A 25,110-nucleotide genomic window follows, 5' to 3' on the forward strand; every position below is an offset into this window, starting at 1 on the left:
CATTTAAATGTGGTTTAAATGGTCAATTTTATGTTATGTACATTTTACCACATCAAAAATAAGGGGGGAAAGTCTACAGGGATTTAAATAACATAACTAATTCTTTGTTTTGTGTCTGTTAGGAAACTCCCAGTAATTTATAAGACATTAAAAAAGAAAATCACAAGAGAAGAATCTTGTCTGTATGTCATTTTCACTGTAGGACAGCATTTCTTGAAAGGTACACTTGTTTAGAAACGCTTTCAGAATCCTTCAGAGCAAACAGTAAGGTAAGCAGCCTTCTGAACGTCGATTTTGGGACTGATACCACTGGTCCCGAGCACAGGGAAGCAGACGAGCACAATGCAGTTGGTGGTGGCTTTGAAGTTAGTAAGGCGGACAAGTGTGAACCTGCTTCTGCCCTAAGCAGCTAAATGACCCTGGGGAAGTACTCTGAGTTCTACACCTGAAAAATGGGCAAGTAACTCCACCTAACTTAAATGCTGTTACATTAATTACATGAGAAAAACATATATACATCTACACACATGTCAGCCGATGGTCACTAACTGGCAGCTATTATTAACAGCAGTCATCTGTGTTCACAAGTAAAACCTTTCCTGCTGGAAACCCCTATTGTTACTACAAAAAATGTTGGGAACCACTCAGATGGTGACAGCTACCTTGTGAATCATCTGTCCCAAAGGTCAGCAAACCTTGTAAAGGACCAGGCAGTAAATGTCTTAGGCTTTGCAGACCAGGCTTTGCAGGCTTCTATCAAAAATTTTTAAACTCTGCCGTTGTAGGGCAAAAGCAGCATAGACAAAATGAAAACAAGGGGGTGTTCCTATGTACCAAAAATCTTTACATATGGACTGAAATCTGAATTTAATGTAACTTTTTATATGTCACAAAGTGTTATCCTCCCCCTCCACCCCCAACCATCTAAAACTGTAAAAATCATTCTTAGCTTGTGGACTACGTGAGAGGAGGGAGTGAGCTGGATTCGGCCCAGGGGTTCCTGTTTAAGCACCCTGAGGCTCTCCCAGTTCGCCAGCCCCAGCACACACGAAATCCTGACGGAGTGGTCTGTCCTTCATTAGTAACAAGGGATTGATTCACAGCAGACATCAAGACTTCAAAGTGCAAGCATTAGTATATGACAAAAATGTTACGGCGCTGGCAGCCTTGGACTACACCTAAGCTTTGGGAAAAACTGTGGAAAAGGCTCAGGGAAGCCAAAGGACAGCCGCTTGTGCTCCCACCACTCTAGTCAAGCATTCCACAAGAAATTACCCCCCTCGCTTTCCCTTCTTCTCCCTTCTCCCCCCTCAAAATACAAATAATTGATTGTGATACATAAGGAGAGAGTTCTCCACTCCGTAAACATCTAACTTCTTCAGGTACAGAAACGGAATGTGTAACTGTTGCCGGAGCTGGCATATATAACTGCTACATACACTACAAGCATCACATCCAGTTTCTACGATAAAACAATTGGGAAGGTATGATATGACTTGGATATGATCAGAATCCATACAGTGAGTAGAGCTAGAGTTATACAGGGATTCTCCTGTATCTCAGTGAGTGTTCTGCTACTAATAATCCGGCAATCGCTCCCCACACACGCGTCCTCCCACACAACTGTCATTTCAACTCCAACCACAGTGACTTTCTTTGTAAGTTTTAATACCACTCTAATGAAAGCACAAGAATCTCATAGTCCAGGTGCATATTCACAGCTAGACATTTTAACATTTTTCTGTTTTTCTCCACGAGGTTTTAATAAAAAAGAACCAAAAAGCTCTTTTTTCTCCTCCAGTTTTGCTGGAAACAAAATTACAAAAATCAGTCACAACTGCTTTAATACCAAGAGCAGAAGTTCTTGGATCCACCACCCAACAGGGTGCTCCCATGTGAACACTGATGTACAAACTTTGTATTGGGTTGGTGCAAAAGGAATTGAGGTTTAAGAGGTTAAAAATTACAAAAACTGCAATTACTTTTGCACCAACCTAATATTATTAAAAGAGCAATGGAGTAAACAAGATATCTACAGAGAACTTACCCTTTTCACCCACATTCCCTCAAAGTGATAAACTTATATAAACAAATATTTTCCCAACTCAAAATTAAGAAGGCAAACATCATGCTTACTTTCTTTAAATGCTTTACAGTAGCCCAGGAAAGATAACAGAAAGAACAGGGCCCCCAAGAGGTCTGCACGGCCGACAACACCAGCAACCTTAAAAGAAGGGAAGAAAAAAAGATTTACATTAAAAAAAAAAAAATTTAAACAAATCCTAAACTCAGGAAATACTAAAAATTCCTTAGAATATAATCTGTGTAACTACCCAACATCCCTGCGGTCTTATCTTACAATAGGTTCTCTTCTCACTTTTGGTCTAGACCTTCAGTTAACTTCTATGATTCCCAAGTGTGTGCACAAGCAATAACTAAAAAGACAGCCTTTTCAGGGTAGTTTCCTGCTACACTGGTTAGATATGAAGCGTCGAGGGTGATTATCCATTCTGATCATGAATTGCTGGTGCACGCATGTGGCCACTCAAGGTGTCATGCAACGTGGAGAAGACTGAACAAGTTGATGAATCCAACCTGTGAAAGCCACCCCCACGAAAAAACCTCCTGAGAAGGACGCTAAGGACTAACAAAGGTTCAACAGGCCTGGAACAAGTACGCCAGTATGCCAGAGGGTTAAACAATACTATTACTGCATGAATGAAGCGAATATGCAATGAGAGTTCTTGAATACTCTGGCCTGTAACTCACTCAATCAGGGATGCTGTAAAATCAGCCATGCAGCGAAACCCAACAGAGCCTGATACACAGCAGGTGCTGGCTCACTGTTAGTTCCCCTCATGACTCCTGAAGAGTGCTTCCGTAAACATGAGGAGCAGAAAGGAATGGAAAAGGGACACAGCAGCTCAGGCTGAGGCAGGTAGGCTCCACAGCAGCTTGGTGAGTGAGAGAGCAGCTGGTTCTGTGGGGCTCCCGCTAGGACAATGAGAGGGAAAGGAGGGGTATTTTCCAGCTGTGGCTAGCGACAGGGCCTGAAGATGGCCTGGAATCTCAAACCCTTCCAAAAGGCAAAGTAGACGAAGCCAACCCAGAGAAGCTTATCCAAAGGGGCCTTTAGATCACGGAGGTCAGGAGGAACAGAGAGTGAGGAATGTGGGGGTCAGAGAACAAAGCTCCTTGCAATGTGTGAAGGGGAGGGAAGTGGCTTGGATAAATACCAGGAATAGGGGCCAAAACAGCCAGCCTAAACCACTTCTTACCTGGGTACAGTTAAAGACTGGCACTAAAATGAACTTTAAACATCATACATTTATTTTTAAAACAGTCTTCATTTGCGTAATTGGTGAAGATACATCCAAGTCTTAAGCAATGTACATTATATTGTCTGACACAAAGAAAAACAAGTCTTAAAAAGTATGGCAAATGTTTTAAAGTGAAAAGAGTATTTAGTCCTTACAATGAATTTCTGGCATAGTAATCAAAGCAATTTCATAGAACAAAATGATAAAAGGCTATCCCAGCAGCAGATACTGTGTCTACCTGCTTGGGGGATGGGCACGAGTACGAAGAGACTCATGGGGAGGAACAAAATCTGATTACAATTATTCAACTGTTTTTCTTCTCTGATATTTGCATAATATGTGTTTTCAGGGAAAGTTTTTTTACAAAGGCTATTTTTTCCTTACAAATAACCTGAAACACTCATGTCAGGATTTTGAAGGAGTTTCGAACAAACCTCCCCAAGATGTGCCACTTTGGACTGTGGATTATTTGCAGCTGAAGACAATTGAGACTCTGTGGGCTCAGGAGAAACTTCTGCTCCTCCCTTAACTACCTAGGAGAATCTAAATTGAAAGTGGTGCCCATAATGAGTTATGACCAGAAGTAACTTTTTATGATCTCTCTATAGGGCAGGGCAAACTTCTAATTACTGATCATCTGCTCTTTTTATCATCCTGCAAATTTCCTTCCTCTCCTGCGAAGCCGCACAGCATCTTAGGCATCTCACATCATTCCTTGGCTCAGGAGGCCATATGTACCTCATGTTCCCTTTCTGTCTCTGAACCTCTCATGTATGTGGGATCTCTGACTCTCTCGTGTATGTAGGGTTCCTGTACGTATATACATAATTAAATTTGGTTATTTTCTCTCGTTAATATGTCTTATGTTGATTTAATTATTAGGCCAGCTTAAAGAATCTAGAAGGGTAGAGAAAAATTTCTGCCTCTCCTACAGTTTTCTGGAAAAATTACAATCCGTCCAAATCCATAAAGCAGGGGTCACTGTTGATTCCCCACTAGGAACAATGTGCACAGGGGGCATAAGAAGGAATTAGAAGCACGGGAGAGGGTGCATATTTCCCCACCTAATCCCTTCAGTATTCAACTCTGGGTTTGTTGGAGGGGTAAAATTATTACAGAGGCTTGAGCTGCCCTCTTTGATACCTACATTCAGGCAATTTGAAATCTTCAGCAATGCTCCGAGAAAAAGGAAAGCCTACAGTTGCACTGGTGTCCTCAGGGAACCCCTGGGGCTGCCATCCTGATCTCCAAAGAGACAAGAGGCTACGCAACCCTTTCTCTTAGCTCACCTCCCTCTTCTGGTGACTGCTCTGTTGGAGGCCTTATACATCTACAAATACCCCAGAGCAATTTAGGGCAGCATATTGGAAAATGAGAGACATTCATACCATGTGAGGAGCAAAAACAAAAACAAAAAACAAAAAACAAAACCTGATTACAATTATTTAATTACCACTTGGGGACTGGGAGGTTGGAAAACTAAACTATAGGGTGTGACTGACTCATCTCGGTTTGCCTGGGACTGATCCCATTTTAAAATGGAGAAAGTCCTGTGTTCCAGAATCCCTTCAGTCTTGGGCAAAGTCGATGGCTGGTTACCCAGAAGACTGGAAAATGTAGGTTCTTATGTGCAATGAGCAAAAACATTCTCAGTGTTAATGTCAGGACACAAATCACATAAATGTTAATACAAAGAAATTTACATTAATAAAACTTGGAAGGGCCTACACTGCCACTGCTTTCCTTTCATAAATGTAAACAGAAGCAGCATAATTACTGCCCAAATCCCCAATCCTCAACCCAGGTCAATGCTGAGGTGGGGTGGGCGGTGGGGATCCTTACAGATCCTGGCCATGCCCACAGCCAGAGCACAGGCTTGCTTCTCTAGTGCTGGCCTGGAAACCTTTGGGAATTCTCCTTCCATTTGGTTCCTTGGGTGATCCTGGCTTTTTGCTCATTTTTAAAGCTGGGTTAAGTGGGAAATACATGAGGGTGTAGATAGGAGGAAACTGAATACTATTTGTCATAACAATGAACGGTGAATATACAAATTACCTGTCTTAGGAATGCTAATTTTTAATGACCCGTAACTTTTCCTTGCAATAGGAGTTGAATGGCTTTCAGGGAATGGAGGTGTGGAAGAAATGAAATGTCTTCAGATGTTTCCCTTTCTCCTATAGCTCGACTTCCTTGGGCTCAATCTGAAATATCTGAAATGTAGACTTTTGGGGTTAACACGTTCCCAGATTGCATTTATCTGGGGCTTTGTACACATTTCAAACTTTTCTATAACTTCTCAATATTTAAAATCAGAAATTTAGAAAAATTTCTCTGGTTAATAATTCAACCATTTAATTTTGCTTTTAATATTACACAAAATTAGATAAGGACCAAAACAGTAAATCAGTAGTTTTGCCAGAGATTCCCTTATTTCTGATCAATGTGTATACTATTTCTAGGTCCCAACAGATATTTAGACCATAAAGAGAACTCCCACAGAAAAAAATATTCTATTTGATCATATATACACATACGTATATACATATATATATAGCTTACAACAGTTCTCAGCCTGCCAATCCCTTAAGTTCTCTGAATTTGCTGAAATAAAAAATTATGATAATTTTTTAAAGCTTTACAGTAATAAGATATTCACAGAACATTATGAGAATAATTCCACAATCTTCTTAATGCCAAAGAACAGGTAGTTTAATAAAATCAGACGCTAAAGGCAGGAATTTTGCTCAACATTTTGAAACTTAATTTCAAGATGCTCAATACCATTTGTTAATATGTAGGTACTTAAATACATATGAGATGCAGAGGTCTATTGTGAAGTAATAAAGTACATGCAGCATTTTATACTAGGTACTTCACGCTCACAGAATGAATGACTAAAATCAAATCTTTTCCCTCAGCAAACATGGTGATTTACATTTTCGAAGGGTTCTCACGGAGTGGGAGGTAGTGTAGTTCCTGAAAACCCCATACAGTTTGTGCCAAATATATTAAGCAGCAGCTCAATGAAATAAAGGCATGGCCCACAGGACAGCAGGTTAGGTCCCTGCCAGGAGCTGCCAAACTACCTGGGCCAAGTCTATTAAGGGGAGGAGGATAATACAGAGAGTGAAGAAGAGGAAGAGAAGGAAGGTGGGGAGAATTCATGAGAAATTCCACAGCAGGATGTAGGGACCCACTTTTCAGTTCAACTCAAAGTATGCCGGCATCTCCTCTACATAAACCTTGGACAACTGGATTTTAAATTCTATCCTTATATCTAACCAGCTACATGACTAATCTGGGATAAGTCCTTATTTGTCCTCCAAGTCCATTTTTTCTTCCGTAAAGTGAAAATTGTTATGCTGCCCCGTCTGACCCCACAGAGGTTTTATGACAGTCACGATAGTATGAGAAAGTATTTTGGAAATTATAAATCTCTCAGCTAACATAGGAAAATTGCATCAGATCCTTTGCCGAAGAAAGGTAATCTCAGCGCTTAGACCCCTAAGCCAGACAACATTCAACATTTATACCTTTACAGTGTGGCCATATAAGCAAAACAGAAAGTGTCACCAGGGATCATAGCATACTGTCATGACAAAGTCTTCACCAATATGGGACTCCTCATTTTTCCATGAGAGAGACCTGCTGCATCTACAAACAGTCATTTCAGATGTCTGGCAGGGCATGGCAGCGTATACTTTCTACAGCTCTATGAGCATTTAAAGGAACCCTGATTTAGGAGACAAACTAACACATGCCCAGCTTCTCGTCCTTTCACGAGTGCAGACGTTGTGAGCAGACAATACTTACACACTCGGTGTGCACTGGATGTACGGCAAACAGCAGTGCCGCCAGCAGGGACGATCTGGGGGCCAAGTTTAACCTCCGGCCTTTACTGGTGTAGTGCAGGCCACCGAACAGCACCGAGAAGACGTCCACCATGAGCACCGAGATCCCGCCATGCAGGAGGATGTTGACCACGTGGAAACTCACAGGATGGAACCCTCCCGACAAATAATAGTTAATCCTGTAGCAAAAGAAGGGTGCTCACACCAGATGCACACAGGCACGTGAAATAAAACGCAACCGTCCGAAGGGAAAGGCTGGTGAGTGAAGGTATCAAAAGGAGAAGAGAAAGACTTTGTGTAATTTTAGTAAAATAGCACTGAGATAAATAATGCCTGTCAAATTAAGAAGATTGAAGAAAGGTAAGAATATAATTAACTGCAGAGGGGAGAATGGACGATAAGGGGACCTCTGAGGAGTGGGACAGAAAATACTTGGAGAGGGAAAGCAAAAGAATTTTTTAAGAGCAAACAAGGCAAGACTGCATTCCAAGAAGACATAATACATTGCTCATGGCTACCCCATAGGGATCTGCATTTAAGATAGTCGTGTAACTTGCTTACCCCCCACTCCCGCCCAAAAGTACTCCTTTATAGTTTGTCCACCAGCCTTCTGAACAATGAACACTTCCTCATTGTCAGGAATTCTTATTTCTGACTAGTTTTCAATTACCAGCGGTTCCAATTCATCATTTCCACGTTTCTTTGAGAGATCCATACACAAGTATTTAATGCATCCAAGAAACAGCTATGAATGGAAACTTTGTGTGGTGACTAAATCTATTTAATGCAAACAGCTCCCTAATTAATGAGGGGGTGGTGAGGTTGTTTTTAGCTTCATTTGGTTTTTGCCTATTGACTTGGTAACAGTAGGAAGACTTGTAACTTTTTTTGTAATGAAAAAAATCATAATTTCATTAGCTGTCATATCTTGCCTTAACTCATTGTTTCCTCAGTAACCAGCAAAGGATCCAACCTCCAAGAACTGTACAAAACGGAACACTTCACCAATTTGCATGTCTTCCTTGCACAAGGAGCCATGTCAGTCTTCTCCATGGATAGCATCTGCAGAGCCAAAGTGACGCCTGCAATGAAGTTTCCTCTTGCACACTCTCTCGTTGTCCTGTGACCTAACTCCTAATAGCTGGAACTATCATGTACTTCTTGGAGCCCCTCAGAGGTGAGTGGCTTATACTTCCCTAGGAACCACTGACTTGACTCACGGACTCTGGAAACCTTGTCACGTACAACATGGTACATTATCATGCACAAGACTTGGGGGACCCTGCCGTACAGCCCACGCGGTCATACCTCACCTGAACGTCAGGACGGTGAGAGGTCGGTAGGACTTGTGGCTGGTGTTGCTGGTAAGCCTACTGCCCCAGAAGTCATGATGCCACAGGTCCCCAAGGGGCGTTTCTGCTCGGAGATCCTGCAGGAACACAATCAGAGGACATTCTGGACAAAGGAGTCATGACTCCTCACCCCCTATCTAAGCCCTCACCAAGTCTTCTTCTTTAAAGTTCTTCATACCTTTATTCTCCATTTCTCCCACCAGTCCTGGGCCAAGCCACCATTATTTCTTACCTAGGACACATGCAGGCCTCCTAGAGGGTCTCCTGCACCCTCTGACATGTTTTCCACATTGATCTCTCCAAAATGCAAATCAGGTCATTCCACCCACCCCTGCTTAAAACACTGCAACAGCTCTCTCCTTTTCTAGGACAAAGCCAATGTCTTGATGTGGAATCCATAGTCCGGGGTACACTGGCTTCCACCAAACTCTGCAGGCTCATCTCTCAGACTTGGTGATCCTGCTAATGGCCTTGGTGATCCAGTCCCTACACAGCTCCTGCTGTCCCCCATTCCAAAGGCTTTGCATGTGCAGGTCTCCACGCAGGTGGTTATCCCTCAAGTCTTCACAACTCAGCTCCTACCGCAGTTCATATCTTGGCCATTTAGCTATGACCTTCCTGAGCTGATGCAATTTCCCTTCTGTGGGTCTTGGGGTATCTTGCATCTATCCTCATAGCGTCTGGCCCACTGGTGATTTGTAATCATGTAACTATTTTCTGTCTGCCCCACTGGACTGGGGCTCCAAGAGGCCAGGGACACATCTGTGTTTGCTAGGAGTACACAGAAGGTCCTCAATCTATACTGAATGAATAGATCATGTAGCAAAAGGACATCACTATTACCTTCTCTCATATCCAATGCGTAAGTTAATTTGCCAAAAATATCCCAGTTAAAACATAAGTGTGGATAAACATATACAAGTTTCCAATTTTTGATCATGAACTAAGCAAACAGTACAATTAAAGCAAACAGTCCACATAATTTTTTAAAGGTAAAGATCACAAAATATTAAAAAAAACCCAAAACTATACCTTCCTTACTACTAAGGCAATTTAATTTGGTACTGTACTGCAGATGCTTAAAAATGCACTTTTTTTACATTTAAGTATGAACCTAGATTGTATAAATTGTGTCTAATAAGAAGGCAGACACGGTCCTGTAGGGTAAGTAACAAAACCAAATATTAATTTTCTGTTTAAAGCATAATTAGATAGGAATATTTTAGGGACTAGAAATTATGATGTACTAAGTAAACACAGCATGGTGTATCAGTCAAGACTCTTCACCGCAGTCACCAAAATCAACTCTGATTAGCTTAAGCAAAAGAAAGGAATGCTCAAGGGGATTGCAAGTCTCCCTGACTACCGTGGGCTGGAAAACCAGGTCCGGGCTGTGCAGCCAGATGCACGCCCCCAAATCACACTACTGGACAACCTGCGGAGGCTGCCCGGCTGCCTCCACGCCCCCACTTCTTTGCATGACTAGCTCCTGACTCCACCAGGTGGGCACACCTGATAGGAGAGCCTATACCTGTGTCTGCATCCAAACTGGACAGTCGTTGCAGCTTGTAACAACCAGAAGGTGGGGAATGCCCCAAACAGAGAAAGTGTGTCAAATCATGGCTGGCCCAAGAGCATAACCAGTGTTCATGACACACAGTAGAGTTCAGTGAGTCCTAGCTACTTAAATGCTTGCTGACTCAAAGGGAAAGGCTGGCGAAGAGGCAAGAGATGCAAAGTTGGTCACCTGATACTCACTTTGAGGGTGAATTTCACCTCCACTGGGTATCGGCCTCAGAGGCCTTGAGCATATCGACCCCCTCTATATGAGTCGGTTAGATATTTCCTGAAGGTTCTGTCATCCATCTACCAACTGAGCTCACTCCGTTACAAAACTGGAAGTCCATCTTCTTTTGCACTGTCCCAGGAGTTCTTGTTTAGCTGTGAAGGGTTTGGGTAGACAATCTTCCCCTCCATTTGAGCAGAAAACAAACACCAAAGTTCTAAATATTCGATTAGGTGTAGCCTACACAGAGCAGGGCCTGCTACAGGAAGAAAGGTCAATCTTTCCTCATAAAGATTTATGGAAAAGACGTGTTATGTCTGAAATTCCTGATAACTCTACTGTCTCAAAGAAAATCATCATCTCAATGAAAGCAGGCAACTCAACACTACAAGGAAGCATCTGGAAAACAGTCCTGAACACCAATAAAACCCAGTAACAGCCTGTTTCACATTACTGGAGGCATGGTGCCAACGAAGGAAGGAGTGCCTTTCATTAAAGAGGAAAGAAAAAAGGGAGGGCTAGTGAGTTAACACAGGGGCACAGTGTGAGGCTCTGCAAAACGCTGCCAAGACAATGCACAGCAGAGCAACGACTGGGCTTCATCTGCCTCACCCCACAGCGAAGGAAAGAGAATGTCCCCACACCAGGGCACCCCACATCCAGCGGAGCTCATGCGTTGCCCTGCCTTGCTCACCAAAGTTCTTCCACATAGGTTCTGAGTTCACGCTTTATATACCGTCCTTAATAAAAGTAGAAGAGTCAAGAAACACTCAATAAAATCATGATATTTTAAAAATTAAGTCATATCCTCCACTACTTGTTAGGAAAGCAATTCTGGAGCTATGAAGCCACGGATGTGACATAGTTGCTTTGAGCTACAAGCTTCTTTTTCTCTTAGGCACAGTTTTAAAAAGAACTGAAACAGAAACAGCTGCAACAATTGCTGGGTGAAACTGAATTACAAGGGAAGAACTTGAATGAAAAAGAAGCATCAATAATGCTGTAGTTTGTGCCATCAAAATGGAGAATATCAATTACAATGTATTATAAATAAAATATTTGCAAAAGTCATTTCCCCCACTCCCCTCCCCCACACTGGAAAAAATGTTTGTTACATACAGAATTTTTCCCAACATTTTCAATATGAAAATGACGTTTTTCCTCATTTGGTAGAATCCATGACTTCAAAAATTTAAGAGCATTCAACAGTGTTACAAAGAGTTCCTACAGTTGCATTACTAGAGAGAATTACAAGGAGAACAAGGGAGGGAGGGAGGGAAGGAGAGAGGGAGAGAGAGAGAGGGAGAGGGAGAGGGAGAGGGAGAGGGAGAGGAAGAGGGAGAAAGTATGTTCCTTCAAACTCTCTTTACTGGTTAAGGCACACACATAAAATATCTGCTGAGTAACTAGATTGTCACCAAGGCTCTAACCTGTGTTATTTCCATGTTCTTTCTCCTCTGGGCCTTCCCTGTCTCCAAGTCTTGTTCTGATTTTCTTTTAGCTCCATTAAATCTTTTTCTTCCCTTTCCACAAACCTATTTCTTCTTCCTATCTCTAGTTAGTAAGTGAAAGAGTATCATTTTCCCTACACCAATATAGCAAGCTCCCACTGATAGGGCAAAACTGGCTGGGAAATTGCAAATTCAGCACATTTGCGTCTCTGAACATGAAATGAGCAGGAACTGCATTATCCATGGGCAGCACGCAACCTGTCCTCTAGCAGCTGTCATCAGACTGTCATGATGCTATCAACGAAGGACAAAGAAGCAGCCAGCTTGCTGCCTGCTGCTGAGGACGTAACTTTTGGTGGGTGATCAGACTCTTCCATCACTGCAGCAAATGCATATTTTTTTTTTCTTTTTTTGGAGCGGAGGGTGGAATAGTTCTGGCCTACAGTTCTGGAAATTTATCACAAAACCTGAAATACTTAGTCTAAGATCACAACGCCCTGGTCATGTAATCTTAGAATAACAGTTTCTCTGATACAGGTGTGGACTGGGGCCTCACAAAGGGAGGCTGAAGCCTGAGGTTAGGCAGGGGTTGGAGACCCTGCTGTCAGCAAGAAAAGGAGCCCTAAATCAAGATGCTATCTAAAAGAGATGGAAGTGATGGAAGGAGAACTGACTCTGGGTGGTGAACACACAAGGTGATATATACATGATGTATCACAGAATTGTACACCTGAAACCTATGTAACTTTACTAACCATTATCACCCAGATAAACTTTAATTTTAAAAAGAAAAAAAAAAGTAAAAGAGATGGAAAATCTAGAGCATTTTTGGGGCCCAGGCAAATGCTTAACCTAAGTTTAACAGAAAATAATGATTCAACACAAACTTAGACTATTATTGAGACATAGGCAAGTGGTGAACATGTTTATCAGGAATGAATTAAAATACAAACCTTATTGTTAATAATAGCTTCAGAGTCATCAAAGACAAAATCTCCATCATAGCTACGTGCGAAACACACAAGGGAAACAAATCCCACTACTAACTTAGCCCAGAAAGGAGGAAGAACAGAAGATGGAATGATGTCATCCAAACTGGCCTCCAACTCGGCCATTTTGAAAACTGCAGGCTGCCAGCCTCTGGCTGCAGCATTATGCTGGTTAGAAATCTGTAAGAAAAATAACACGATAGAAATACTCATCAGTGCATTGTTAGGAATGTTTCTCCAGCGTACATATTTACCTTAAGTGAATAAGAGTTAGACAGTCATTTTTGCTGCAATCTGAGAGCATGTGCTCATTAAAATCTTGAAGCTGTGGTTTTCCAACTCTAGTGGGCAGAAAAGTGACCTGGAACACAAACAGATTCTCCTGGGCCCAACTGCAACCTACCACATTGGAAATCCTTGGTTTTCTGATTCTGAACTGTCCTTGAGAAATACTGATTTAATGGATTCCCATATTCATCAACCCCATAAAGGAAATCAATTTTTATAGTTCTGGAACCAGTTTACAAAGTTAAAAAAAAGAAAGTTACCATCTTAATCCAATCAAGAAAAATCAAGAAATATTCATTGTGGGTTCTTAGCACCTTGTATGTGGGGGCGGGGTATGCAACATGAATCTGATTCTGAGAACTCAAAACACTCATGCCAGTTAGATGAAAATCTGGGAGAGAGTTTCATAGAGATGATGAGGCAGGGCATGTGATCGATGCCTGTTCAGTAGTTCACACACAGACGGTAAACAGAGGATGGAGAGAACATTGTAGACTCACTGATTCGGGAAAATATCTTATTCTATAAAGGGCTGAGCTGTATCTGAAAGAACAGAGGCTATTCTAGGTGAGGCTATGACCTTCAATATTGGTGAGAGAATCAGGTTAAAAATTTACACTTTTTTTTAGCTTTTCTTTCAAACAAGCAAAATATTAAAGCCAGAAATTTGTGCCTCTCAGCCATGCGTCTTACGTAGTTCTGTGGCCTTGTGTGTGTTACCTATCCTCTCAGAGTCCACTTCCTGTGCTACTGTGCAAAGCATAATAACTTCTCAGCAGTGAGAGCTGCCTAAGAGCTTCCTGGCTTGGAATTCGCCCAAAGAAATAACAAACTACCTCCCCAAATCACCTTTTATCTGTCCCCATTCCCACCACATCCTCAATAGGTGCTTTCTTTGGATTTACCAGGATTATGTTTGGGTCAACTCCTCAGGTTCCAATCCTATGTTCCTTTGGACAAGTTACTTAACCTCGCTGGGCCTCAGTTTCCTCACCTCTAAAGAGGTGATAACTGTGCTGACCTCACATGGTTGTTGGGAGGGTTAAACAACATATCTGACTAAAGTGCTTAGAAACACTGCCTGGCTTTAATGAATGCCCAGGGGACGTTAGCTTTAGTACAAGTACTTTCTTCAAGGAGGGTGAAAGCACAGGCACAGAGCTATTTTCTTTTGAAAATCCCCTTTAGTATTTGGTTTGTTGGTGCTGAGGCTCTTTTCTTCCTGAGTAAGGGACCTGCCCCCATTCCTTTTATGCTGAAATGGAGGACGATCCCCAGCCCTTTGATTGGCAAGGCAGTTTAGACAAATATTTGCTTCTAGGTCGCTAAGGGAATACCCCAGATTATGGAATCAATAAGTCAGCCAAATAGGCCATCTGAGGTCACAAGCATCCTTTCAATAGGCTTCTCTATCTGAGTGAATGCGGAGACAGATCCAACAGTCACATTGTCCCTTTCCAGGTGCTGGAAAGAGATCCAGATTTTCAATCGAGAGAGGAAAAGCTCTGCAACTTTCACTGCTGGTCCTTTGAGCTTCTCCACCAGATGTAACTCATGCTCTCAGCAAGTGCTTGCGGGGGGCGGGGGTGGCGAGTAATGGGGAGAGGGGAATTCCAGCTACCTGCTGCCTTTTTTTTCTTTTCCAGTGTAAGGATAAATCATTGGTTAAATGCAAATTACAGCTGCAAACACAATATAGGTCACCATGCAGGCCCCAACTACTATGTCTACATTTCAGCTAAAGAAATTACTCCTGCTACTTAAAATAAATAAGACTTAATAGTTAGGAAGACACCATGACTTAACATGGAAGGAATAAAAAAGTGTTCTTTGGTTTAAAAAGTTAATGTAATGTGGAGGAAAGCAAATATTGTATACTAGTTTTAAATGCACAACAGAGTGAACGTGATACATGGTCTTGATGTTATCTGCTTTAGGCCCAAATATTTGAATATTATTTCACAAAAGGTTGTCATGAGGTTCAAGTGACCTTACAGGAAGAATATTGAACCAGGAAATAATTTGCGCTTCTGAAATTAGTTGTCAGGCCTCACTGTCATTTCAGATTGTCTGTAACACAGACTAACCATTTTCGTACTCAGGCAACAGTTGAGATATATGGAAGGCAGACTGTGGACCCCAGCATCTGGGGTGCCCTGCTGGGCCAGACCTGGATGCCTGTGGAGTCAATAGAAAGGTTGAGTCAATCTCAGAATGATCCCCTCTTCCTCTTCTGCAGGGCCTTCAGAGAACATAGTCTTACCCTGTTCCTGCCCTCCACATTATTTCTCCATTCTGGTTGGTTCCCCTCCTTGTAGCAGTTTCCCTCTCTTAGTATCCAAGGTTCCCACTTCTTTGCTGCCTCTGAAAATACTCACAGATACCTTTTTCGTTTAAGGCATTATGATTAACGTGTATAGTGAATAGTTCAGAAAAATACTGCGGATTAGCAAGTGCAACGAAAGCTACAGCATGTTCGGAACCCATGCAAAGTTCTCAAAGACCAGTGATTAAGAGCATGGGCTCTGGAGACGGACAGATTTGGATTTGCTCCTTGCATGACCTTGAGCTACTCAGTCTTTCTAAGGATCAATTCCACATCGGTACAACAGGGTACCACTACTTACTTCAGGGGGTTGTGGTAAGGATTAAAGGAGAGAATATATGGAAATAATTTAGTTCCAGTTACTGTAGCTATTTTGGCGAAATTAGTTCCTGATGCCTAGTAGTCCCTGACTTTCTGTCTTGGAATCACTGATGTTGCCCATCAATTAATTGTCTATTCCTGTAGACTGCTTACCAAGGCCAGCAGTAGCCCATCAGGTGATCTGATACAAGTGAGAAAAAGGTGCCCTTCTTTTGGGCAGACCCAGGGCATTGCTTCCCTGGCCAGGTGTCTGTGTCTCCTGCAGAAACTTCAGTGTAGGATCAGTCTAATGGCTGATCCTGTTCCCAATTCTGATCCTATTCCCAACTCTGCTTCCCACTATGGTAAATGGCCTTTGTTCTTCAGTGATCCCAGCCAGGCTCGGCAGTCAGGTTAAAAAAACCCTGCCCACATGAGGTGGTACAGATAGGGGGACCATTCCCCTCCACCTTTTTTTTTTCTTTTTTTTTTTTTTTGTACCCAGGCCATGAAATAGGAAGGGACACGTTCCATCTTTCTTCTGATGGGCCCTTGGCTGCATTGCCCTGTTCCTTGTCTCCAGGTTATGTCCTACCTGGGAGCCCTGGCTCTTGGATGTAGCTGGTAAGGTTTTTACAGGGAGTGAGAAAAAGGAAGCCCCACTGTGGCCTCAGCCTCAGTTCAGTCCAAGCAGTGCTCTAACCAGTTTTACCAGGGATAAAGTTGGTGCTCTCATCCCCATCTGACGCCTGTGCCCATTTCACAGTGTGTTCAGAATGAAGTAGCCCTACTAGCAGTTGAATTTGGAACAAAGCAGAAGTCTCTTTATTGCCAACTTCTCCAACTTCTCATACCAGGCCTCTATTTTCAGGGGGTTAAAACAAATGAATCAATCATCAATGAAAAGGTCAAAAAGACCTGAAACAGGGCACCCACTCTGCTCCCAAAAACAAATGTCACTGAGCTGTGAATGCTGGGGACCCATGACTGCTGAGACAGCAGCCTGGACTGCAGGAAACAGAATGGCAGATCAAACCTAAAAAATGAGCAAGCCTGGAAAAATGAGCAGCAGCCACCGACCACAGAAAATGCTTCCACATGCACTCAAGGGCCTGCTGGCCTCGGGCTGGCCTCTCTACCTCATCAGTAACAATCCTTCCACACGCCAGCTGCCCTCTTGCCAGGCTGTGATGAAACAGAGCCTCTGGATACCAGATTAAATAACTCGATGGTTTCTGACCCAGTATCTGGAGACCTGAGCTGACTGCTCCTCCCTTGGAGACCTCATGGCAAGGGAGACGGTCATCTCAACCTCCCCCCACCACATTGCGCTGAACAAAATGCTAACATGCTTTCTCCAGAGATCGCCTTCCCGTTTTTCAATTCAGTGACACATGAGGCCCATGCCTGCCTATAGCAAGAATGGCTGCGTGTGGTTCCACATTCACAGTTCCACTGTCCCAGAAAGTTTCCAGCTAGCCAGTAGCTTGTAGCCATTTTCCCGTGGAAGTCGGTCTGCTTTACTTTACCCTATCTCCACCTGGGGCACGCCTGACGCGGTCGGGACCGCAGGGAGAGGGGAAAGCGAGGGTACCCAGGAAGTAGTTACTGCAATGGTTTCTCAAGGAATTCTCCCCGTTCATCTGCTCTCCCAAGGAAAGAGCAGAGTAGGATGATCCACAACGTGCTGGCTAGATCTTTCCTGTAACTCCTCCCTTCTTTTGTGTGTGGTTAAAAAAAAAAGAAAGAAACAGACACAGCCCACAGTCACAACATCAACAAGACCAGAAGCCCGCGGAGTTCGTAGGAGGTGAAGCGGCGGTTGCTCGACCTGCTCGGCTTCCCCAAACTCCAAGCCTGCGCAAGGGGAAGTGGCGGCTGGGTGACTCCCCGGTGCCCCGGCGGGTGCACGCGGCTCTCCAGACGCTCAGCTCGGCAGCCAGCGTGGAATAGCTGTCACTCGCTGCTCTGCAGGGGAGCCGCCTTTAACCCAGGGCAGACGGCCAAGCGGCCCGGCTGCGCCCAGCCATCGCCCGCGCCAGACAGCTGGCGGCGAGGCGCAGGGTGGCGCGGGGCCCCGACGCCAGGTGTAGTAGGCGCCCGGTGCGGAGCAGGCAGGGTGATCACTGCCCGGGATTGAGGGAGTGCAGAGCCGCAGCCCAGGGTGCGGACAAGAGGAGCACGCACCCTCCACAACGCGCCCTTTGTCCCGCGTGCTGCTTACACCGGGGCGCCCGGGGACCGCGTTCCCCGTGACCTCGGCCCCAGCCTCAACCCGAGTCCCGGAGCCAACTCCTCCAGCATCGCCGCCGCCGGGCCCGGGCCAGCCCGCGGAGCTGGGGGTGCGGCAGCAGCGGGGACCCAGCGTCCACTCAGCGCCCAACTCAGCTCGCCCCGCAGCGTGCTCCGCCCAGCTCGGCCCTGCAGGGGCCGCCCCGCGCGTTACCTGCAAGGAGCCCGAGCGGCAGCAGCATCTCCCTCCCGGGCGCGAAAACTCCCGCGGCTCTGGTCGCCCGCCCGGAGCTGGGCAGGGGGAGGGGCCGCCCGCGCCGCACCCCCCGCCCCCCGCCGCGCCCCCTCCAGCGCCGCGCACGGCCCTCACCGCCCGCAGCTCCCCAAGCTTGCGGGCGGTCACTCTCACACTCCCGCCTCGGCCCGCCCCCTCCTTGCGCCCATTGGCTGTTTCTGCCGTCACTTTCAGCTGCAGCCGGTCCCTCTTCAACCCATTGGCGGATGCTTCGGTGACGTCAGGCCACAGAGTTCTAGTCCGCGGCGAAGGAGCCGCAGGGACAGACCGACTCCGCGATAGAGGAGTCCGGGCGGGGCCGGGGCGGGAAGGGGCGGTCCCAGCCTGGCCCGGTGAGGCGGGCTGCGGGATCCCGACCTCGCGGGTCTCTGCGGGCCACCGCAGGCCCGTCCTTTCTCTTGCTTTCCGCCGGCGCGGGGCCTTTCCCTACCTGTCTAGCGCTTCTTGCGCTGTCTATGGCGTTCCGCGGGAGGGCTTCGGCCGCCCTGCAGGAACAGGAGCTGGATCGAAACGACCAGAACTCGAGACTTCTTCCTGTCTGGGAGGAGTTACTTCAAATGTGTATCTCCACTTTCTGCCTCTCAGAACTGAACTGAAACTGCATTTCTTCCATCCAAGGCCCGGCTGCCCCGGCTTTTGTTTTTAGCAGATCCTCTTCCACGGCCCAGGGTCTTCATTCTGCTGACCCACGAACCCTGCTGTGGCGCTTCTCCTGGCCGGATCTTTATTCACTAATTAGTCACTTTGCCCTAAACTTCCACTCCCAACCTGATTGCCACTCTGACCCCCATTCGCAGACTACTTTGTCTCCTGCTTTAAGAAAAAGAGAAACTTTATCCACTTTCCACTGACAAACCTGCAAACCTACTCCTGATTCAACCCCCCTCACACACACACTTTTCCCCCAGTATCACAGACTCTGATCTAACATCAACCTCTACCTCTTGTCTGGATCCCTATTATCATCATTTAATCAGTCCCAGGCCTTCCTGTACTCCGCATACCTTTCTAGCACCACCTTGCCTCTCTCCTCTCTTAGCTAAGTTGTTGAAAGAGCTGCCTGCACCCAGTCTCCTGGTCTCCCAACTCCCCTTCACTTCTTGGTTTCCACACTCCACTGAAACAGACTTTGCTGTCGTCACCAATAACACCCACAATCACTAAATCCAAAGGATGCTCACCCTCGTTTTACCTGATCTCAGCAAAATGTGCAATACATTCCTCCTTAACACATATATATATATTTTTAATTGGGGAAGGGGAACAAGACTTTATTGGGGAACAGTGTGTATTTCCAGGACTTTTTATTGGGCAACAGTAGTGTGTTTTTCCCAGGACTCATCAGCTCCATCCAAGTCCAGTTGCCGTTTTCAATATTAGTTGCAGGGGGCACAGCCCACCATTCCTTGTGGGAGTCAAACTGGCAACCTTGTGATTAAGAGCTTGCACTCCAACCAACTGAGCCACCTGCCACCCAAGAGCTCAGCGGCAGCACATTGACTTCATTCTAGTTGCAGAGGGCGCAGCTTGCTGGCCCATGTGGGAATCCAACCGGCAGCCCTGTTGCCCAGAGCTCGTGCTCTAACCAACTGAGGTACCCATCCACTCCAACACATATACTTTTGGTGATGGCATACTCTGCTCTCCTGCTTTCCGTCTCCTTAGCTTACTTACCTGCTTCTTGATAACCTCCAAATGACATTTTTAAGGTCTCAGGCCTTTCCTTTCATGTCACGATTTTCCCCTGCGTGATTTGATTCACTGCCGACGTATCAATCAATGCATCCCAAATTCACAACACTCATCCATCTCTGACCTCCAAACCCATTTGTCTATCTGTTCAGCTTCTCCACTTGGTTGTGTCATGTAACTACCTCAAATGGAACACATCCCCAAAGGAATGCATGCTTTCACTGTCTGCTACTCCTCAGGTCACCCTGTGATAGCGATTGGTCCAAACTCTGCCTTTGCCCTTAGCACCTAACAAATTAACAAGTCTCTACTTGCTAAGTGTCTATCAAATCTGTCCACTTCTTTCCATCTTCACTACAATATATAATGCTGTGCTACTGTGTCTTCCTAACTCACATTCAGTGATGTCACGTTGGTAGATTGCAAAGGGCCACGTGGGATTATTTACACCATGGAAATTGACAAATATTATGAATCAGGGCTTGATTTGTTGTTTTGCTGGTTGTCTCTAGACTTAAGAAAATGATGGAGAAAATTTTAATAATGCTGATTAAACTTAAAATGTGTTATGCTTAGTGCTGAAACAAAAAGATTTTCAGTTTAATGGGCTTAATTTGCACAAGAGCGAGAAATAGTTTCACAGATCACGTATCAGAGTGAATGACAATAAATTTATTGAGAGAAGCAGATTGAGATGCAATTCTATTTGTGAACTCATGGTTGAATTACAAACATCGGTTGGGTACAGATACAAGCCTTTAGCAAAAATCAACAAAAGTATTCCGTAAGAACCCATCAGCTATAGGAATTTGCAATAAAGAGTATTTGCATATTTTACCATTATTTGTAAACCGTGTGCTACACATCCATTATCTCAGTAACATTATATCTGTATCTATATAGATATAGATGTTGATATAAATATCTCCAGAGAACCAGTTTTTAAACGTTTATTAGCACACTACTGATTGACATAGTTAGATTTCCCAGTGCATAGTGAAAATAAAAAAGTTCTATTTAGTTTTACTATTGCTTTTCAGTTCTATACAGACAACGCAGTCCTTATTTCCTAACCCCAAGACGGTTTGCTCTCACTGTGACCCCTCTTGCAGGGCACTGCTCCCTGTTGCTCTTAGATTGAAGGCCGAAATGCTGCTGCATGATCTGCTCCCTTGCCTGCTGCTCCTGAATTATCTCATGCCCCATCACCTTTGTTACCTAAGCTCAGCCACATTGGCCTTTTATATTCGTACAGTGTGCTGTGCTCCTTTCCATCCTGGGCTGTTCGCACACACTTACAGCACTCCTTCCTGCCCTCCTCTGTGATACTTGGCAATTCTAATTCAACCTTCAGGTCTCTGCGCAAATGTCAATTTCTCAGAAAAGCTTTCCCTGAATTATCTCTCCAAACACCCTCAAGTCCCTTTGTGTATACTCTACCCTCATAGTTCTTATCACAATTGTAACTAACTAACCACATGATCATTATATAAAGTCTGTCTCCATCATTAGAGGCAAGGACCATTGTCTGTCTTAATACCTGCATCCCCTGCAGCTGCCATGCCCACCACATAGCAGATACTCAACAGTGTCTCTCTGAGAACATTTCTGAAAGTCATGCTGCATGTTATTGGCAATGCTGGAGTTAGAATTGGAATCTCATGACGTAATACAGTGGTACTCTGCTCTGTAAACTGCAGAGCCAGCCAAGGTCAAAATGATATCATACCATATGCCAAGCAAGCACAGGGGCAGCCTCTGTGGAGAATACAAAGGTAAACCTGGCGCTGGTTCTGCCTTTCACAATCTTATGGTTTAACAAGAAGTATAAGATGCGGAGAATACCTCCCTGCTGCTGTTCCGTACACTGTCCCCCACCCCTTAGTCCACACTCTTGGACAGGAGCTCTGAGGTCACCGTCTCACACAGAAAACATGCTGGTTGAGCACTTAGTGTGTGCCAGGCCCTGAGCTAGACCCTTTGTGTGTTATTTTAAAATTTCTCACAAAATATCTATGAAGTGAATACCATTATTTTCATCCTACAGATGAGGAAAAGGAAGCTCAAAGGTCCAGGGTCAAGCGTCCAGTATGTTTCTTAGTGGAGCTAAGACTGGGTGTACAATTCAGGGATGTAGTTGGATATCTAAAGAACCCCAAAATGCCTAACAAGGTTGATATCTGGGGCTGGAAAGAACTGGAACCGAGAAGATGGTAATATTGTCTTTTCCCCTCATAGAGTCTCCCTTTCTGTCAGCAGCAAGTGTCAAATGTTGTTGGTGGCAGGTGAGCCATTTGAACCTTTTATGGTGGCAAGTACATAACTTTTTGAGGACGGGTGCTGTGGGTCCTTTGCCCAGCTGCCACTCTTTAGTCTCTGATTGGTATACCATGAAGGCTGCTGCTGCTATCCAGTGCACCCACAGTTCTTTGGTGGGACTTCTAACTGGAGTGGCAAGCAAGAACCCCAGAGTTCCTTTACACTTGCACTGTTCCCAGGGCCAAGAGGACCACGTCAACAGGGTCTGCCAAGTCAGGGGATGCTGTGGACACCTCTGAGGGCTGTGCCCTGCATAACTCCAGAGGGCTCTATTCACACAAATGGCAATGCACCCCATTTGTACACATTTCAGAGCCCCGGGACTTCCCAGAAGCCAAAATATTTCAACCATCCCTCAAATCTGCAGCCAAACCAGATGAAAGTAGTAACCCCCTCAGAGGCTCAAATGGCTCATCTTCCTCCAACAACTTTTGATATCTGCTGTTGAGAAGGGAGAAAGGCACCCTTATTCTTACCCACCTAAGCCTGTCCCTCCCCACCCCCAGGTAACATACATGCACTTAACAATGATTGTCACAGCTAAAGCAGAGTACCATGGGGGAATTTTAAGGCAAGTCAGAGAGTGGAGCCATCTTACAAGTGGGTGCAGAAAGAGTTTGTGGGCAGGCACTCATATAATCCTTGTACCACATTTTACCATATGTTATAGGCAATCATATACTTTAATCCTGGTATATCCACAGCTTGAAGCATCCCAGATATTCACATGTATTTACCTACTAACTCATCATTTGCAAACACCCCACAAATAAAATGCAATTTCTTTCAATGCCACTGTGACAAATTGTATTTCCTCAATATTTAAAACAAGTGTATTCTTTAATGAGTCACTTTTATTTTAAAATCTTAACTTTGAATAAAAATGTCTACTTTGCAGGTTTGAATATAGTAACACTCTGGTCTACATGAAATGGGATTTACTTAAATGGTAGGCTAATTATTTATTTACTTACCATTTTATTCACTCAAAAAAATTTTGCTGAATACCAGTTATCTGCTAGTTACTTTCCTAAATACTGAAGTTTCAGGGCTAAACGGTTCACGCTCTTAGGCATAGAAGCACGGTGGAAATAGATAAATAAACCAACAGTTAGAATCAAATTTAGCAAGGGTCTGATAGAGGAATTTTAGGGATTTGTGAGTGTACTGAAAGCCCAAAGTGTAGGGTTGGAGAAGGGAGGAAAATAAGAGTGTGTTAGAACAGTGCTACTCATAAGTATGGTTCCTGGGCCATGTCAAACCATAATATGCTTGTTACTCATCTGCAATCTGCAGTGAGATAAGTACACACATTGTGAGTCATTAGAAACTTTGTGGCAACCTGATAATGCTTGGGGAATTTATTAATAACAGATTTAGGCTAGTATTTTCTGTGTCTTTGTTTAAACTTTATTTTTATTGTCACTTATTTGTACTGTATTTTAAGTAAACATTAGTCCGTGATGGACTGGAAATAAAAACCTAGATCCTTTACCACAGATGGTTTGAGAAATCCCAGGTTAAGGGATGTTTTCTAAAGGAGCAGATACCTGTGTTGGTTCTTGAAAGATTAATAGTTATTCACAAGTCAGAAATTCTAAGGGCATCCTAAACAAATGAATTGGACTGAACAAAAAATAGAGACATGAGAACGTGTGATACATTTGTACAACTACCGATGTTTGGTTGACCTGGTATACAGGGCATATATTAGGAATTGGAGATTGGTGAGTCTGGATGGATAATGTCAATGGCCATCAACACTGATTGACAAATTTTTCCAGCTCTCTGCTTCCCAGATACATGGTAGGATTGTATTGTCTGTCCTCTCTTCAATTAGGTATAGCTCATGTGACTGGCTTTGGCCAATGAAATGTAGGCAGAAGAGACATATGTCACTTTTGGATGGAAGATGTAAAGGGCCAGTGAGAGTTATGACATTCCGACAGCTGTGATGATCATGAAAACATGTCAATGTAGAGTCTCCATTAGCCTGGGTCCCGAGAAACCAAAATGAGCAAAGTTCTCTTCCAACCTACGGGGACTTGTAGCACAGAAAGACACATATACTTTTGTCTGTTGAGCCACTGAAATTTTGGGATTGTTTGTTACCACAGCAGAATCTAGTTTATTCCGACTGATCTAAGTAGTTAGAAGTCAAACAAGAAAACCCTCAGTGCCTTTAAGGAGTTTGTAGTTTACCCTAAAGGAAATTAAACACTTGGGAAGATTAATAAACAGGAAATGACGTGATCTTATTTATGTTTTTAGAAAGACCACTCTGGCAGCAATGTAAAATAAGGACCGGGATGGAGTAAAACTAAGGCAGGGAGCTATCTAAGCAGATAATTATTGTAGTGCATGGGAGAAGTGATACTTGTGAAATGAAATATTTGGAGATAAAAAGAAGGAGATTTGGGAAATGTTTAGTAATTACAACTTACAATGCTTAGTGGTTGACTTTGTGTAGGAAATGAAGTAGAAAGAGAAGTCTAGAATGATTTGCACACAGACTTTTAACTGATTCATGGGGCCACTCACTAGGGCAGCAAATACAGAAAGAGGAGGCAGTCTGCGGTTGTGGACAAGTGGTCAGTTTGGCATAAGCAGAGTTTGAAAATCAGGGTTTAACTGTAATGCAGTCTTCTTTCCCTAAATCACATGGGGTGGGGGGTGCTGAGTGGATGGCCATGTGGAAGTTCTACTGGGAGGAGTGTTTGTTGGATAGGTAGCCACCAGTGTGTTTTACCCGATGGCACTTAGAATCAGATAAAATATCAAGGGATACACTTATTTTGAAGATACAAAAGATTTTAGTTTGTTTGTATGCTGAGAAGTAAGAACCAGAAGAGAATGAAGAGCTAAGAAGAAAGTGTAATCCAGAGTTCCAGAGTACAGGTTGGAATAGA

General features: G+C 44.1%; 1 protein-coding gene across 3 annotated transcripts in view; it reads right to left on the reverse strand.

The window, feature by feature from the left end:
• TMTC4 (transmembrane O-mannosyltransferase targeting cadherins 4) overlaps positions 1 to 18,243 on the reverse strand; it is a 56,341-nt gene extending 38,098 nt beyond the window's left edge. For 2 of the 3 annotated variants that reach the window (XM_033104116.1, XM_033104115.1), the window contains exons 1-5: positions 18,110 to 18,243; positions 12,714 to 12,929; positions 8,485 to 8,600; positions 7,134 to 7,350; positions 2,137 to 2,224 (exon numbers count right to left, since the gene is read on the reverse strand). In XM_033104116.1, coding sequence (XP_032960007.1) covers positions 2,137 to 2,224; positions 7,134 to 7,350; positions 8,485 to 8,600; positions 12,714 to 12,875 — 583 coding nt within the window. In that variant the 5' untranslated portion in view covers positions 12,876 to 12,929; positions 18,110 to 18,243. Of the gene's footprint in view, positions 1 to 2,136; positions 2,225 to 7,133; positions 7,351 to 8,484; positions 8,601 to 12,713; positions 12,930 to 17,494; positions 17,814 to 18,109 lie in introns of those variants that run through there. The other variant, XM_033104114.1, reaches the window with a different exon arrangement.
• Positions 18,244 to 25,110: the final 6,867 nt, after the last annotated feature.

Source organism: Rhinolophus ferrumequinum, chromosome 4, assembly GCF_004115265.2.
Source record: "Rhinolophus ferrumequinum isolate MPI-CBG mRhiFer1 chromosome 4, mRhiFer1_v1.p, whole genome shotgun sequence".
Lineage (NCBI taxonomy): Eukaryota > Metazoa > Chordata > Mammalia > Chiroptera > Rhinolophidae > Rhinolophus > Rhinolophus ferrumequinum.